Source organism: Bombus pyrosoma, linkage group LG15 (assembly GCF_014825855.1).
Source record: "Bombus pyrosoma isolate SC7728 linkage group LG15, ASM1482585v1, whole genome shotgun sequence".
Taxonomy (NCBI): domain Eukaryota; kingdom Metazoa; phylum Arthropoda; class Insecta; order Hymenoptera; family Apidae; genus Bombus; species Bombus pyrosoma.
In genome coordinates, this window is record NC_057784.1 from 10,425,249 (window position 1) to 10,439,173 (window position 13,925).

Here is a 13,925-nt window from a genome sequence, read left to right on the forward strand (position 1 = left end):
TATATTTATAAGCTATATATATTTATTTTACAATAGCCATAATCTTACAACGATTAATTGATTTACATGATCATTTGACATATGTACATAAAGGTTTCTATTTGGATATTAAACAAATATGTTTATTAGATTTCTTGTACTATCACATAAATATGAACAAACCAAATGTCATTTTGAAAAGCTATGGCAATATTGATTTAATGTCCAGTATATTTGATTAAAAATTTGTAATGACTAAAAATGGCTGAAACTATCATTTAATTAACACTTTTTTGAACTGGAATTTCTTCGCTAAGCTTCTCAGCTTCTTGTTGTTCTTCAAATAATCTAATTAATTCTTCTGTTGCTGTTGGTTTCAATTTAATAGCCTTACCAATCTCTTTCTAAAAATGAATAAGATATATATATATATATATGTATAATAACAAAACATGTAAGCGGGAGAAGTTTTCATATTTACATCTGGAAATTTGACTTGATTCAAAGATGGATCTTTAAAAGTGAATGGTGTCCAAGGTCCTTGAATAGAAGGAAAATCTGTATGCCATAATTTAAGTAATCTGTAATCTGGGCCATTATGATACTGAGTCTTCAATAATTCCATCCATTGTATAATATCCTGCCTACTATAATCAGCAACACACATCCAATGTGTTTCTCCATTCACTATAATATGCATAAATATTTCAATATTATCTTTTACCATTTAAAGTTTTTCTTAATACAATAAGCAATAAATAAACTTACAATATTCTGCTTTTATAACTGGACTTCTGTGCCTTCTTGGTTTAACATATACTACGACTCCAGGATTGTGTTTTGCATAATCAACTAAATCATGTTCCAAAAAACTTCTGTATGTGATAAAAGTGTAATAAATATTTTTATATAGGTACATATCTATGTACATACAACCGGCATGGAATATTGCAGGTTATGTTTAAAAAAAAAAAAGATATAAACTATGTGTATTAATGCAACAATTATAACTCAAAATAGAGATTCAGAATTTTCGCCTGCCATTGCTTCGATACATATGTAATATAAAAATTTAATTTTGATGAAGAGGTTGGAGAAGGAATTGTCTTACCTCATTCCACGACTACCACCGTGACTTTTACAAAATTTTATAGTTATTCTTTGTAACTGACACACATAACGTCCGACACCAATGCCAAAAGGTGCACGCAAAAATCCAAATTTTTGAAATATATGTTTATTTGACATACTTGCAGATGAAAGTACTCTTTACCTTCACTGATTCCACACAGTATCGTGTTTTGATAAACATATACATACATACACATATGCAGTATATACTTACCTACAGGCTAATCTTTTAGGAAACAAATTAAGAAACTTCTAGTGTTATATATGTATATTAAAATAAGGCTACTTTTCATTTTGTGTTAATATGTTTTTTCTACATTTATTCAAATTTATCATAAATTTTTAAATGTTTCAGTCGAAGGCGAATTTAACCTACGCGACTTCAGTATCAAAGGAAAGATCATAACATTTAACTATTGTCGAACCATCGTGGTTCAATTACGTTACATTTCACGGGTGGTAAAGGGACGGGTATTATGGAAGGCAACGACGTAGGTAAAAATTCTCCTGGCCAAAGATGAACGGCATCCATGAACAGAAATCCAATGAGGATTCCATGCATAAGAGGAGCTAATATTCTTAATAATCTACTTCTTGGCGGTTTTTGTGGCCACACAAAAATTAATCGAGATCCATCTATCACAAAAAGAAAAAAATGTTTGAATTTTTATATAATTTATACAATTATGTAACTCGTGTATTTAGTTTTATATAACTTTGTGTACTAGTGGATTTAGAAAATAATAGATATGTGTGGTAGAATATGCATGGAGTTCAGAAGCTCTACTTGTGTTGCGACGGATAATAGATGATTTAACATGATGGGGACTGACGCCGGGAGGAGCGCTAAATATTCCATTTCCGCTGCAAGTCTTTCTTTTTTTATAACTAAATCTGCGAGCACCACTTTGTCCATACAAGATACGATCTTCGAAATTACGTTCGTAGTTGGCTCTAATAGAGCCTGTAATTGTACTTCCGCTGCTATCCTGAAGAGATGTGCTGGTTCCGGTCAACAAAGAATATTTATCGTCGTCCGTGTCACGACTAGTCAAATCCTCCGTTCTTCTATTAAATTAAAATTCATTTGCAAGCTAACTATCAAATTTACCATAAATTGAATTTAATTTAATTTCTTAATTTTATTAACTCTTGATTAAGTCGAGAGGCAACATTGTTATCCACTTCGATTTGCTCCAGATTTCAAACAGCGCAATATATTTTATATCTTTTCCCCAATAAGTAAATTAAACAGATCTAATACATTTTGTACAATACGCAGGAACGTTACGTTAATGCATGTTGATTTTCGTTGCGCGTAAGATTGTCAAAAATGATTGAAGATATCGGAGAAAACATACGATCTTGTTCGATAGTTTTTTTAAAAATACTATCATTGCTAATTTCAATCTATATGTTATCGGCGAGAATGATAATTAATACGTAAATATGTTATTCAACTTGAAACTGTCAATAACAAATATATAACAAATTAATGTAATATCAAAATTTCAAAGATAATGTCATCAAAGATACGTCGTTGTAATTTATCAGTTTAAACGCTACGTAGCATACAAATAACGCCAGAAACGTCTAAAAAGTTTTGCATAAAAAATGATAATATTTTACTTGTGATTACAGATCTACATATTGTCATTCAATTTTGGCCTTGAACGAAAAATTTTATTTTAGACAGAAACTACGCCTTAAGAATCATGACGTCCCGATGTAAATGTAGGTGATACTTAAAATAATTACTTCATAAATTATGCAGACAAAATATATGTTTGATAAAACGTTGTTCGACTTTCCTTTTTTTTATTTCTAGGTCCGAAATCAGACACGAAGGCGAACGAACATTCCTCACCCTATTTAGAAGATATCACAATGAAGATAAAGGAGCGACGTTGCGATCTTCTTGGTAGACAGAAATATTTAAAAGAAAAAATTACGACGATGGAACGATCGATTCCTGCGTTAATAGCGTACAATATGTGGATGTCGAAAAATTGCGACGACGCACCGTACTGTAAAATTCGCAAGATTATGAAGATGTTCGCTCCTTATCCGGACCAAACTGAAAAACTTCTCGAAAGTCTGAAGAATGCTGTGAAGGATCTGAATAATGAGACCGAGGAGTTGCATGTACGGAACGATTGAAATTCAGCGTTTAATTCGGGTAAATCTTACCAGTGTGCTTGAATTATCGCTACAAAATTTGTCGTTTCCTAAATGCACCTGCTCTTTTGCATTATATCTTCTTATCTTAAACGTATAATAATAAAAGTCAATTTAATCCCAGGAGAAGATCATTCAAGCGGATGTTAAATTGGAAGAGACAGAAATGGAATTAGAATCTTTGGAACTTATAAATAAGGAGATGAACAACAAGTTGAAGGATTTGGAGAAAGAAGTACGGTGTCACACTAGTCCGAGTCTTCACTCGATACATTCCGAGGATTTACTTTGCTTGACGAAGATTCGTCAACTAGCTGAGGAAGAATTAAACTTGAAGAATTGTATTAAACAATTGGAAAAGAAGGAAACGCTTTTCAAGGAACATATGGATAGATTATTAACGTCTAAGGAGTATCAAAATGTTTGCACTCGAAAGAAAGTCGTTAGCTGCATTCCAGATTTAAATGATAGCGGGAAAAAAATATGTTACGTGCCTAAAAAATGTTTATTGCATAAACAAAATGAATCAAAGAAAAAACAGGAAAAGGAAAAAGCTGTCATCGTTAGTGAAAATTATACATTTAAAGTAGAATAATGTGATGAACTGATATATTTTTTATTTCCATATTCTTACAGCCACAGGTTGACGCAATAATTTCTACATCGAAGCAAAATATTGAAAAATGGGATCAAGGAACTGAGCCTGAACAACCTAAGGGAGAGATCGGAAAAATGTCTTCCTGGATATCGAATTGGTGGTCAAATAACGAAAAATTGGAAGTTGTACCTCAAATGAGAAGCGCAGATACTCACACATCGTTTGTTGCGAATAATGTATAAAAATTTATTTCATCGTTATAACAAATTCTTCACTATCATTCATTTTTTGATATTTTATAGGTACTAACTGAAAAATTAACTACTGCTACAGTTAAACCTAGAACTCAGTCGCCCACTACCCAAAAAAAATCGAACGGTGAGAAAATAAGCGATGATGAGCCAATCAAATTGTCAAAGCCCAACTCGAAGTCAGCGCAGTGTCATCGCCCTTGTTTTACTCCTCAGGATCTTGAATATGTTTTGAAAAAAACTTGTGTAGGAAAACATATTCCTCCTTGCAAAATCCCGTGTAACAAATCTATCAGAAGTTATGCTACATCTTCAAGGAAACCTTTCTACGAGCTACCACGTTATACAATGGCAGATCATGGTATGTGTGTATATATAATGTAGTAAGTTCTCTAATGAGAAGGACAGAAACTAATATGAAAATAAAATACAGGTATTCGAACAGGGTGCAAACCATACGTGCCACCTTGTGATCTCAGAAATCCCTGCGATATTAGAGATCCCTGTGAAATTTGTCCATCGACGCCCTGTCCACGTCTAGTTGGAAGCTGCAGGTGTAATTGCAGGGGCAAATGTGCCCGTGGGTTATCCAACGCAACCTGTAACTGTAGCGATGATCCACTAGGTCCTTCCGGGGAATATCAACCAATTGGTTCAAAGCAGTTGGCTGAAGAGGACAGTGAGGATGAGTTTTGCGAATGTTGCTCATGCGGTTGTGAAGACAGTGATGAATCATTGTGCCAGTGCACCTAACCGTAAGAGTTATTTATTGTTCCATTTGTTATGACGTAAAGTTAGACTAAAGGGATTTCATGAAAAAAAGCTTAATAATTTAAAAAGAAATATATTTCATTATTCATGGTTTATAATATAATATTAAAATTCTGTTTATTAGTGTTGAATAGAATAATATTAAAATTCTGTGTTGTAGGGGAAGTATTTGTGGTGACTAAATCTGAAACTAAATCAAACAAATAATTATGAAATAAGGAAGTTCCAAACATTATTTTTTATATTAAGCAATTTTTTAATACATACTTTTCAGGTCTTAAGCCAACTCTTTTATTACAATTCATACTATTTATTGTATCCATATCCTCTGAACTTAATTCAAAATCAAAGATATTAAAGTTTTCTTGTATTCTCGATTTTGTTACTGATTTAGGAATCACTATGTGTCCACGTTGTATCTATTTAATAAATTTCTTCTTTTTTAATTTGACTTATGAATGTGATTTTATCATTAAAATACATACTTGATATCGCAGTACTACTTGAGCAGGAGTTTTTTTGCATTTGGTAGCTAGCGCTGTAATTGTTGAGTCTTCTAACAGTACAGGCTCATCAACATTAAGACCAGGCTTAGCGAAAGGACAGTAAGCAGTAATCAGGACTCCTTTAGAATTGCAAAAGTCACATAATTTCTTCTCAATTAAATATGGATGGCATTCAATCTGATTTGTCACTGGTTTTATTGTACAGTTAGAAAGTATTCGTTCCATTTGTTGATAATTGAAGTTGCTCACTCCAATGTTCTTTACAAGACCTTTCTTTACAAGATTCTCCATTGCATGCCAAGTATCGACATAATCAGTATCATCGTTTATAGTTTTACCATCAGCATCTGTAGGGAATGGATCATCACCAGCTGCAAAAAGAAATATATTTTATTTATTAATTAAGCAAAAGTAAAGATTAAAACTTACGCTTGAACCCCATTGGTGAATGCATCAAGTAAAGATCGAGGTATTCCAGCCCAAGATTATTCAAAGTTTTCTTTAATGCAGGTTCGACTAGATCAGGTTGATGGTACGTATTCCACAATTTACTCGTGATAAAAATATCTTCCCGTTTAATAACGCCTTCTTTAATTTTTGCGGCAACTGCTGCACCGACCTCTGGTTCGTTTGCATAAACGGGGGCACAATCTAGATGCCGGTAGCCGATGTCAATGGCATCTTTAACTGCTTGAATCACTTCATTCGGCTTGGACTATTCGACATAAAAGTGTGGAATAAATTATTATAGATGAACGTAATTAAAAAATGGTTCAAATTTCGAAATTTTTAAATAATCTTGATTTAACATTAACGTACCTGCCAAGTACCCAAACCAAGAATGGGGCAAGTATTGCCATTATTAAATTTCACGATTTGTTGTGCCATCGTCACATGTGCATTCAAAATAATACATTAATGTGAGGTGGCTGTGTACGTATGTTGTCCGGGGTATTTAGTTGCTACTGGTTGTAGAATGTCGCTGCTGTTGGGGTACTGCAGTATTTTTCTTCCTATTTAAGAATCGTGGAAGAAAAATCGAACTTTGGTCGCCGGGATTCGATCCCGGGATCCGAAACGTTCGTAACCTAAGGCGCTAACCACTGCGCTACCGTCGTCCGTTACTAGTTAGTCTCGAGTGGCGGTATTTGCGTTGTCGAGTGCCGCCACAAATGAATTGACGCTCAGCGTTAATCGAAGCTCCTATTTGTATTATATGATACCACACATTTATTATTTTCCACACTTACCATAAAATGATAAAAGATATGGATATCTGATTAATTCTTTCTAACAAACACGACATAATCAGAAAAATAAGGACGTATATTGACTGAGAGTGTCGCATATATACAACTAAGACCGTATAACGACAGATGACGGTGAGCGATACTTCCCTTTCTCCTGTGCTGTCTTTATAGGTAATTTCTCAGTTCTGTGGTGTAATTCTTTATCTGGTTTTATCAGTTTACCAGAATAATTCCGACAATTTGAAGTTGCTTCGTCATATCTACCATTATTTCAAGCTGTTATATCCTTTTCTACTTTTTCCTTTTGGGAAAAAATTTTGAGTATATGATGCATGGGAAATACACGTATACATATATTTATTAGAGTATAGTTTATTTTATACGAATTTCACTTAGAAAATGTACAGAAGAAAAAAGTATTGTAAAGATTACAATGAAAGTAGTTTGTACATATTGGTTTTTAACTTAATTCGATTGCTTAGAATGGAATGTGGAAGGGATAGTAAGGGCTGGGCTCCGTGCTGAAAAAAATACAAATGACAATATCAAAAGCAAATTTTATAAGAATTACATTCATGAGTAAAAAATATAAAAATATTTACCCAAACATTGGACAGATCCTGCCATTGCAGTCAAAGGTATCAATGTATGCAATGTCTTCTGCGGAAAGTTTAAAGTCAAAGACTTCACTGTTTTGAGCAATTCTTGATTTTGTAACTGATTTAGGGATAACTATGTGACCACGATCCAACTGAAAGAAAAATAAAAATTGTATTATGAAGTTTACCTGTGAATATAATTCATGAATGAAATATTGGCATATACCTGGTATCTAATAAGAACTTGAGCAGGTGTTTTATTATATTTCTTCGCAAGTTCACCTAATTTTTTATCATCTAACAATTTCGGATCATCTGGCTTAGCCCATGGCCTATCAGGCGATCCAAGGGGACTGTAGGCAGTAATAAGAATATCCTTTTGTTTGCAGAAGTCAGAAAGTTTTTTTTGAGTAAGATATGGGTGGCATTCAATCTATAAATGTACAATTATATACATTATAAATGTATTATTCGATATAAAAATGCATTCATTATACATCACTATAAATTGAAAGAAACTTATATTTACTTGGTTTGTAACTGGTTTGATGCTGCAATTTTTAAGTAGCCTGTCTATTTGTTCAGAATTAAAGTTGCTAACACCAATGTTTTTAACAAGTCCTTTAGATACCAAAGCTTCCATAGCTTTCCATGTATCTACATAGTCTACATTGCTAAGAGCAGGACTATCATCAGCATTCTTTGGGAAAAGATCATCCCCTTCCTTGTATGCCATTGGCCAATGAATTAAGTAAAGATCCAAATATTCAAGACCCAAATCTGATAAAGTCTTTTTAATAGCAGGTTCAACTAAGTCTGGTCTATGGAAAGTATTCCATAATTTGCTGGTGATAAAAAGGTCCTGCCTTTTCACAATACCTTCCGTCAGCTTTGCTTTAAGAGCAGTACCCACTTCTTTTTCATTGCCATAAACATGAGCACAATCGATATGTTTATATCCAATATCAATTGCATCCTTAACAGCCTGAGTAACTTCTCCAGGTTTGGACTAAAAAATGTATAAGTTATTAATTAATTGAAAAAGATAAATTACAACAACTTGTGCAATAGGTATACAAGTAGAAATATATTTGTAGTAAAAATAAAAATCATGTTATATAATTTTATTTTCCACTTGAAGTCTTAACTGATATGATATCATCTATGTGTATTATTTCTGATAAACTTATCTTAAAATGTGTTTAAATGTGCACTTCTATTGATTGGAAATAATCGATACATATACATATGAAGTTGAAAGTACAAAGTATAAAGATAATGAAGGTAGCATATAAAAATCTAGTTAACACGAATACAAAAAAATATAGAAAGATCCAATAGTTCTATAAATATTAATATGATGGAAAATTGGTTGTTTCAGAATATTTTGTTTGATTTCCCATATTTGAAATTTTAATTCATTAAATGTCAGAAGACATATATATTATAATGCCCTTGTTATAAAAACAATTAAGGGAACCACTACATTCTAGATACAAGGGCAAACCGTTCATCCATTTGGAAGATTCGAGAACATCATAGAAACATATTACATCTTATTGATATGTCAATGTTGCAGATATCTTATACCGTAGATTTCAAATAGAAAATTATAAAAACATTGCGAATGAAATTCATTAACACGAGTTGCGCAAGAAGGAATTCGTCATATATATCGTAAATAATTTTATCTACATTCTTCTTGAAAATAAACGATAAATTCTTTGATGTTTAATTACTATATCGGTAATAGTACTGACCTTCCATGTACCAAGTCCAAATGACGGCACTTCGTTGCCGTTGTAGAATTTCATCATCGGTACGTTTAGAACCATTTTGATTATTTTTGATGTTTTATACAAACTTTCTTACTTGAAACACAGGGTACGTATTTAACACTGGTATTATATTTTGATATTCGATACACCGTCGGAAAGTAGTGCCGGCAGCACAATGCCGGTAAATTCGCTCAGCACCTTTTATAAATATCCTACATTAACCCTTGTGCCCTGTCCCCTTCTCCGGAGACATACCCGTATACCCGTATATCGAAGGATGAAGCGTAATTTATTGTTTCGTTTTGTTTTATATATTTTAAAAATAAATTGTTGTTAAATTATTCGAAAACCTTCGTTGAAAACAGAATATATTTCTCTTAATATCATATATTTCTTGTTACAACTTACACGTTACTAGCTAATAACCAGCATAAAATTTTTTCTTCTAATATTAATATATTGATATAAATTAAAATATCTTATCCTTCTATACTGTACTTGATTTGTAAATATCATGTATGCTTTGATTGAGAAAAATTTGCACCTGAATTTTAAAATATGTATAATTAATGTATCTTAATCTGTATTCTATTTTTCAGGTGCTAATATTTTGTTGCATTTGAGGTATTCACGCAATTCACGCAATTCACGTAAACAAACGTTACAAATTTTATAGCTAAAAATACATAGATATACATACAAAGAAGAATTTTATCTTGTGGACCCCTAAAAGTGTACTGTCCTGTTCTACAAGATTTTTCTGCGCATGCGTTTGGCAGTCTCTGATGTGTGCGCGACCTTGCATAATAAATCTTATGTGTTATATAGAGAAATTTTTCTATGTATTTGTAATTTGAAGCGTAGTGTTGCGACTCCGGTAAATTCGTTACGAGAAACGGGCCCTATGGAAAATTACAGAGTCCGTTACGAGCAGCAAGGGACAATTCACAATCCTTTGATCACTAAGGATGAATGAATGAGTTACTCTTATAACAGAAATGGATCGTTCTCGAATGTTAAATAAAATTTAAAATGTCATTGCACTTGTCGGTAAGTGGACAACTTTCTAAAATTTTTATAATTTCCAAGTACACATATCTAATCACGATCAATGATTGTATTTTTAAAATGTTTATATTCAAAGATTGGACCAATAAATAGGAAAGAATAGCATGTTGTGTATTTACTTACGTATGAATATATATTTTTTCAGTATGTGAACATTGAAATACTTCAGGTGTTCATAACGTTTAATTTAATTTAAAATCGATCATCGTCGTCCTTTTACACTTGTTTTTCATTCTTATTCAAATGTGCGGTAATGGTACAAACAAAAACATTATCGATATTTTCTGTTTTGTTGTTGAACAATACGCATGAGCTTACGTGAATAAGCTTATTATGAGAGCGTATGAATGAACAATAAGTGTTTAAATACTTCAGCAGGAACACTTCTCAGTTGAACACGTTTAAACTCATATCTAGCATTGAAAGTTTTATTAATAGAAATATTTTATATTTCATATATATACTACTATAACTATGCTATAGCTAAACATAATTATAAATTCCCGGACGGTAAAAATACGTGCTTATATTTAGGAGACGTACATAATTACTAAACTGAGAGAGGGCTCAAGCTCGATTATACATAGTTTTTCTGAGTATATCGCAGAAATAAAAAATACAGAACATTTGATATCACAGTATTGAAAACAGTGCCAGCTGAATTCAGCTACGTTATTACTTCGATAAATATTTCACATTTTATAAGTAGAAATAAAAGTTCATAAGTAGAAATACGTAGAATAAAATGCTTCTGTTAAATAAATCACGCAACATATATATAGATTATATTATTTGCCATATCTTAACTTGCTAACGCATTACGGAATACATTTTTTTATCAAATAATCGGCCAAGTTAAATAGATTTACCGATCTTATAATTGATAAATGTATCGATTAGTTAGATTAATATCACGTATGTGGCATTCATGCATGTATGTGGAAAAGGCAATATATGTATATAACAATTTGAACAGAATAATACAGAATTCGCGCTTAACTTATAAATATATGCAAATAAAACTATCATAGTGTTATTTTTTACTGATTAATTGATGTACGACACCTAAGAACGTGAGGCAAAAAATGCTTACAGCAATAATACATACAAATCGCCAGCCATCCATACCAGAGCAACCAATAGAATTTGGTACAGAGATCGTTGATACAAGTATAGTACATAGACGTTTCGTAAAACTTAGGTTCCTTATTTGTATAGTTTGTTAAATTCTTCACATTATTTGTACATTCATTTTTTCTTTTATAAAGAATACAATTCATAATATCTTTCTCACAATAACACTTTAAATTATTTTTAATCGTTAAAAAATTGTCTTTTGGACTGATCTCGTTGTTAAGTACAACACTAATTTTTTGTTTGTAAGAAAACCAATTGAACGTATTGTTTTGATCGTAGAGATAGGAAGACGTCTTTACCTTTCGGAAAATTAAGAATTTTACAATAGCCTTGACTTTTTTCTGAAGAACTACTTTGCTATATCCTTTATTTGCCGTATCCACGGTCGCATTCAGTTTAAGACGTCTGTTTCGATAATTGTTCTCTTTCTTGACAGTTTCCAATAACAATTCCAAGATTAACAAGTTGAAAAATTTGGTCTTGAAATGCATAAGGTTGTCTAGGTCGTTTTTTAAGGTTTGCAAACATCTATCATCGAATGTGTCCGTAAATTCATGGAGGCGACTTCGATCGTCGATTTTCAGGACTATATAGCTGATTATCGTCAGAATAAAATTCATTGCCTTGCTTTGAATAGTTCTTCCTTCTTTTAAGACGGTTGATATTTCTTTAAGCTTCCCGCAGGATAGAAACGAACCGTTGTATTCGTTCGTATATTCCAGCATCATGGTCGTTCACGAAATCGATAATTTCAAAAATTTCGATATTATTATTCTGCTTTTGTTTCAAACTGTGATTCCGCTCATTCAAGTTATTTTAAACACTTTTTTCCTATAGGAATATTACTCGACGGTTGGTTACGTAATCGATTCACAATTCACGTTCAAAAGAATTACTTAAAGGATAATTTAAATGAAAGTATCGTTGGTTGTGCGCGATTCCAAAATGTCATCAACAAGTAATGGTGTTATTACTCTGACGATATTTTTGTTTACGTTCAGTCGGTGGAATGTTAGGAATGGACACAGTGTGAGTACATCAGACTGATATAAGTGATCATATTCATTGTAATAAACTTTATTGATCTAAATACGAACTAAACTTACAAAAGGTTCAATACATAAAAAACATAAAAAAAAGAAGTAGAAAAGGAAAGGACGTAGAAATGTTCAATAAATAATCATAAGTGAAGACTTATATGGAGAAATTATTTTCAAAGCCAGAATCTTGAAACGGATGACTTCGAATCGGGGAAGAAGTACGATTTTTGTGCAGGCAAAAATCTTCATAAAATGTAGAGTTCCTACGTGGATTTCCGATATCGACCGTGTCCAAGTGTTCTAGAGAATTCCATGCCTTACCAAAAAAACTCTCCTCCGTTGTGTCGTCTGTCCAAATGAATTCTGCGTTGCCTTCCGCATAAGAAAGAAACGGCTCCGCTGAAATTTTCTTTTTGATCGAGGAAACGTGCTGTTCCAAACATTCCTCTTTTACCTGCTCCTCAAGCGCCAGGAATGATTTCAACGAATTACTGATCATGTTATCCATCGAAACGAATCGGTTAAACGAATCGTTTGCATTGTTAGTTTGGTCGATCGGTTCCACGGACGTGTTCAGTTTCTCTGATTTATTCGAATTGAATATGGAGTCTCTCATTAGAATCGGCACGTCTTCGTATTCTTTATGCTTCAACGCGATGCTGCTGAACGTAATGACATCCGGTATCGAGGACAGAGAAGTCGTTGCTCTCATGTGGATGGAGGAATTGCTTGGGCGTTTGCCGGCTGTTTGTGTAGTTTTAATGCTGTTTGGCGACTTGTCGAAGGCCACCATGTTCTTAATCGCATCGCGGCATTCTTTCACCTTATCGAGCATTCTAGATCTCCAGGAACCGCATTGAACCATCGTGGATGACGCGATGTTTGATGATGATAGCGATCTATTGCAAGTTGGTGAACTGCTTTTGTTGGAAAATTTCGCGTTCCACCTATAAAAGCCATTTAATGATCGCATTCAATGTTCGTGGCGTTTATTTCACCGAGAAAACTGGTATTGCAAAGAAAAAAGACAACATTTCAAACACGGTAGTTTATGAAACTTACGCTTGGGCGATATGATTCATGATGTAATTTCTTCGTTCATTTAATGATAATATAATGAATACGTGACCGGCAATGGGCTAATAACAAATAATATCGAGAAGGTGTCGCTTTTACCGTAACAATGATCGCTCGAAGGTCGTGCTTGAATTTACCAAACATTGCGATACGAAATTCGAGTTAAAGCATGTACCTACGTATGTGGTATATCTTGTCAGGTAAATTTTTGAAATTTCTTAAAACGAAAAATCGTTGAAACCACGATTAATTTTGCTTTTAAACCGATTAGCGAAACGATAGTGGAAAAATGTCACCGCAAAATTGTTGGGTAATATTATGTTTGCGCGTAAAAGATTCCGTTTATGTGTTGCGATGAGCGGATATAGAATAAGCAATTTTGCTTATTGGTGAAGTGAATTATGCTGAAAAAGGGCTCTCGTCCACAAGAGCCTTTGCTGTTTATTGGCCTTGAAAAAATCTACACCGGAATTTCTAATGAGTATAAGACATGGTCTTTTTTTTTGGATGGAATCTTTGTTAATCTAGGCTAGCACTACTGTAGAACTCTATAGTCTATATT

The 13,925-nt window shown here is 32.9% G+C and overlaps 6 protein-coding genes and 1 pseudogene across 15 annotated transcripts in view; 1 reads left to right on the forward strand and 6 right to left on the reverse strand.

The window, feature by feature from the left end:
- Positions 1 to 1,366, reverse strand: LOC122575601 (39S ribosomal protein L43, mitochondrial). The gene is made up of 4 exons (XM_043744730.1): positions 1,091 to 1,366; positions 748 to 854; positions 461 to 666; positions 1 to 383 (listed from the first exon to the last, which is right to left on the reverse strand). The coding sequence occupies exons 1-4, from the start codon at positions 1,225 to 1,227 to the stop codon at positions 258 to 260; spliced, it is 576 nt and encodes a 191-aa protein (XP_043600665.1). The 5' UTR covers positions 1,228 to 1,366; the 3' UTR covers positions 1 to 257.
- LOC122575590 overlaps positions 1,286 to 13,925 on the forward strand; it is a 24,682-nt gene continuing 12,042 nt past the window's right edge. For 4 of the 9 annotated variants that reach the window (XR_006319472.1, XR_006319470.1, XR_006319473.1 and 1 more), the window contains exons 1-8: positions 1,607 to 1,976; positions 2,752 to 2,844; positions 2,939 to 3,255; positions 3,413 to 3,850; positions 3,925 to 4,122; positions 4,189 to 4,498; positions 4,571 to 4,892; positions 9,641 to 10,091. Coding sequence is in view for 5 of the 9 variants with exons in the window: in XM_043744709.1 (XP_043600644.1) it covers positions 2,826 to 2,844; positions 2,939 to 3,255; positions 3,413 to 3,850; positions 3,925 to 4,122; positions 4,189 to 4,498; positions 4,571 to 4,890 (1,602 nt within the window). In the remaining 4 variants the exon portion in view is untranslated. The other 5 variants (XM_043744709.1, XM_043744710.1, XM_043744707.1 and 2 more) reach the window with 5 other exon arrangements.
- Positions 1,467 to 2,827, reverse strand: LOC122575902. The gene is made up of 3 exons (XM_043745391.1): positions 2,814 to 2,827; positions 1,898 to 2,178; positions 1,467 to 1,746 (listed from the first exon to the last, which is right to left on the reverse strand). Exons 1-3 carry the CDS (start codon positions 2,825 to 2,827, stop codon positions 1,520 to 1,522), a joined length of 522 nt encoding a protein of 173 aa, XP_043601326.1. The 3' UTR covers positions 1,467 to 1,519.
- LOC122575594 (aldo-keto reductase family 1 member B1-like) lies at positions 4,966 to 6,892 on the reverse strand. 2 transcript variants are annotated; one of them, XM_043744718.1, is made up of 6 exons: positions 6,530 to 6,892; positions 6,234 to 6,387; positions 5,844 to 6,129; positions 5,394 to 5,785; positions 5,176 to 5,327; positions 4,966 to 5,098 (listed from the first exon to the last, which is right to left on the reverse strand). In XM_043744718.1, exons 2-6 carry the CDS (start codon positions 6,300 to 6,302, stop codon positions 5,050 to 5,052), a joined length of 948 nt encoding a protein of 315 aa, XP_043600653.1. In that variant the 5' UTR covers positions 6,303 to 6,387; positions 6,530 to 6,892; the 3' UTR covers positions 4,966 to 5,049. The 2 variants fall into 2 exon arrangements, with proteins under 2 accessions (XP_043600653.1, XP_043600654.1); XM_043744719.1 differs by lacking the exon at positions 4,966 to 5,098 and having other exon boundaries at positions 5,218 to 5,345.
- On the reverse strand, positions 7,021 to 9,289 carry LOC122575593 (aldo-keto reductase family 1 member B1-like). The gene is made up of 5 exons (XM_043744717.1): positions 9,024 to 9,289; positions 7,793 to 8,272; positions 7,490 to 7,696; positions 7,267 to 7,415; positions 7,021 to 7,185 (listed from the first exon to the last, which is right to left on the reverse strand). The coding sequence occupies exons 1-5, from the start codon at positions 9,096 to 9,098 to the stop codon at positions 7,143 to 7,145; spliced, it is 954 nt and encodes a 317-aa protein (XP_043600652.1). The 5' UTR covers positions 9,099 to 9,289; the 3' UTR covers positions 7,021 to 7,142.
- Positions 9,485 to 12,030, reverse strand: LOC122575597 (annotated as a pseudogene).
- LOC122575598 lies at positions 12,409 to 13,863 on the reverse strand. Its single transcript, XM_043744725.1, has 2 exons — positions 13,349 to 13,863; positions 12,409 to 13,233 (listed from the first exon to the last, which is right to left on the reverse strand). Exons 1-2 carry the CDS (start codon positions 13,366 to 13,368, stop codon positions 12,441 to 12,443), a joined length of 813 nt encoding a protein of 270 aa, XP_043600660.1. The 5' UTR covers positions 13,369 to 13,863; the 3' UTR covers positions 12,409 to 12,440.

Coding starts and splice junctions, on each gene's coding strand:
- LOC122575601 (XM_043744730.1), bottom strand. CDS start 1,227: ATGTCAAATAAACATATATTTCAAAAATTTGGATTTTTGCGTGCACCT. Junction 855..1,090: donor GGTGGTAGTCGTGGAATGAG/GTAAGACAATTC, acceptor TATCACATACAG/AAGTTTTTTGGAACATGATT. Junction 667..747: donor AGTTATAAAAGCAGAATATT/GTAAGTTTATTT, acceptor TGCATATTATAG/TGAATGGAGAAACACATTGG.
- LOC122575902 (XM_043745391.1), bottom strand. Junction 1,747..1,897: donor TATTATCCGTCGCAACACAA/GTAGAGCTTCTG, acceptor TTTTTGTGATAG/ATGGATCTCGATTAATTTTT.
- LOC122575594 (XM_043744718.1), bottom strand. CDS start 6,302: ATGGCACAACAAATCGTGAAATTTAATAATGGCAATACTTGCCCCATT. Junction 5,328..5,393: donor AAGTAGTACTGCGATATCAA/GTATGTATTTTA, acceptor TTTATTAAATAG/ATACAACGTGGACACATAGT. Junction 5,099..5,175: donor GTTGGCTTAAGACCTGAAAA/GTATGTATTAAA, acceptor TGTTTGATTTAG/TTTCAGATTTAGTCACCACA.
- LOC122575593 (XM_043744717.1), bottom strand. CDS start 9,098: ATGGTTCTAAACGTACCGATGATGAAATTCTACAACGGCAACGAAGTG. Junction 8,273..9,023: donor TTGGACTTGGTACATGGAAG/GTCAGTACTATT, acceptor TACATTTTTTAG/TCCAAACCTGGAGAAGTTAC. Junction 7,697..7,792: donor TCAAACCAGTTACAAACCAA/GTAAATATAAGT, acceptor GTACATTTATAG/ATTGAATGCCACCCATATCT.
- LOC122575598 (XM_043744725.1), bottom strand. CDS start 13,368: ATGAATCATATCGCCCAAGC. Junction 13,234..13,348: donor ATGAATCATATCGCCCAAGC/GTAAGTTTCATA, acceptor TGGCTTTTATAG/GTGGAACGCGAAATTTTCCA.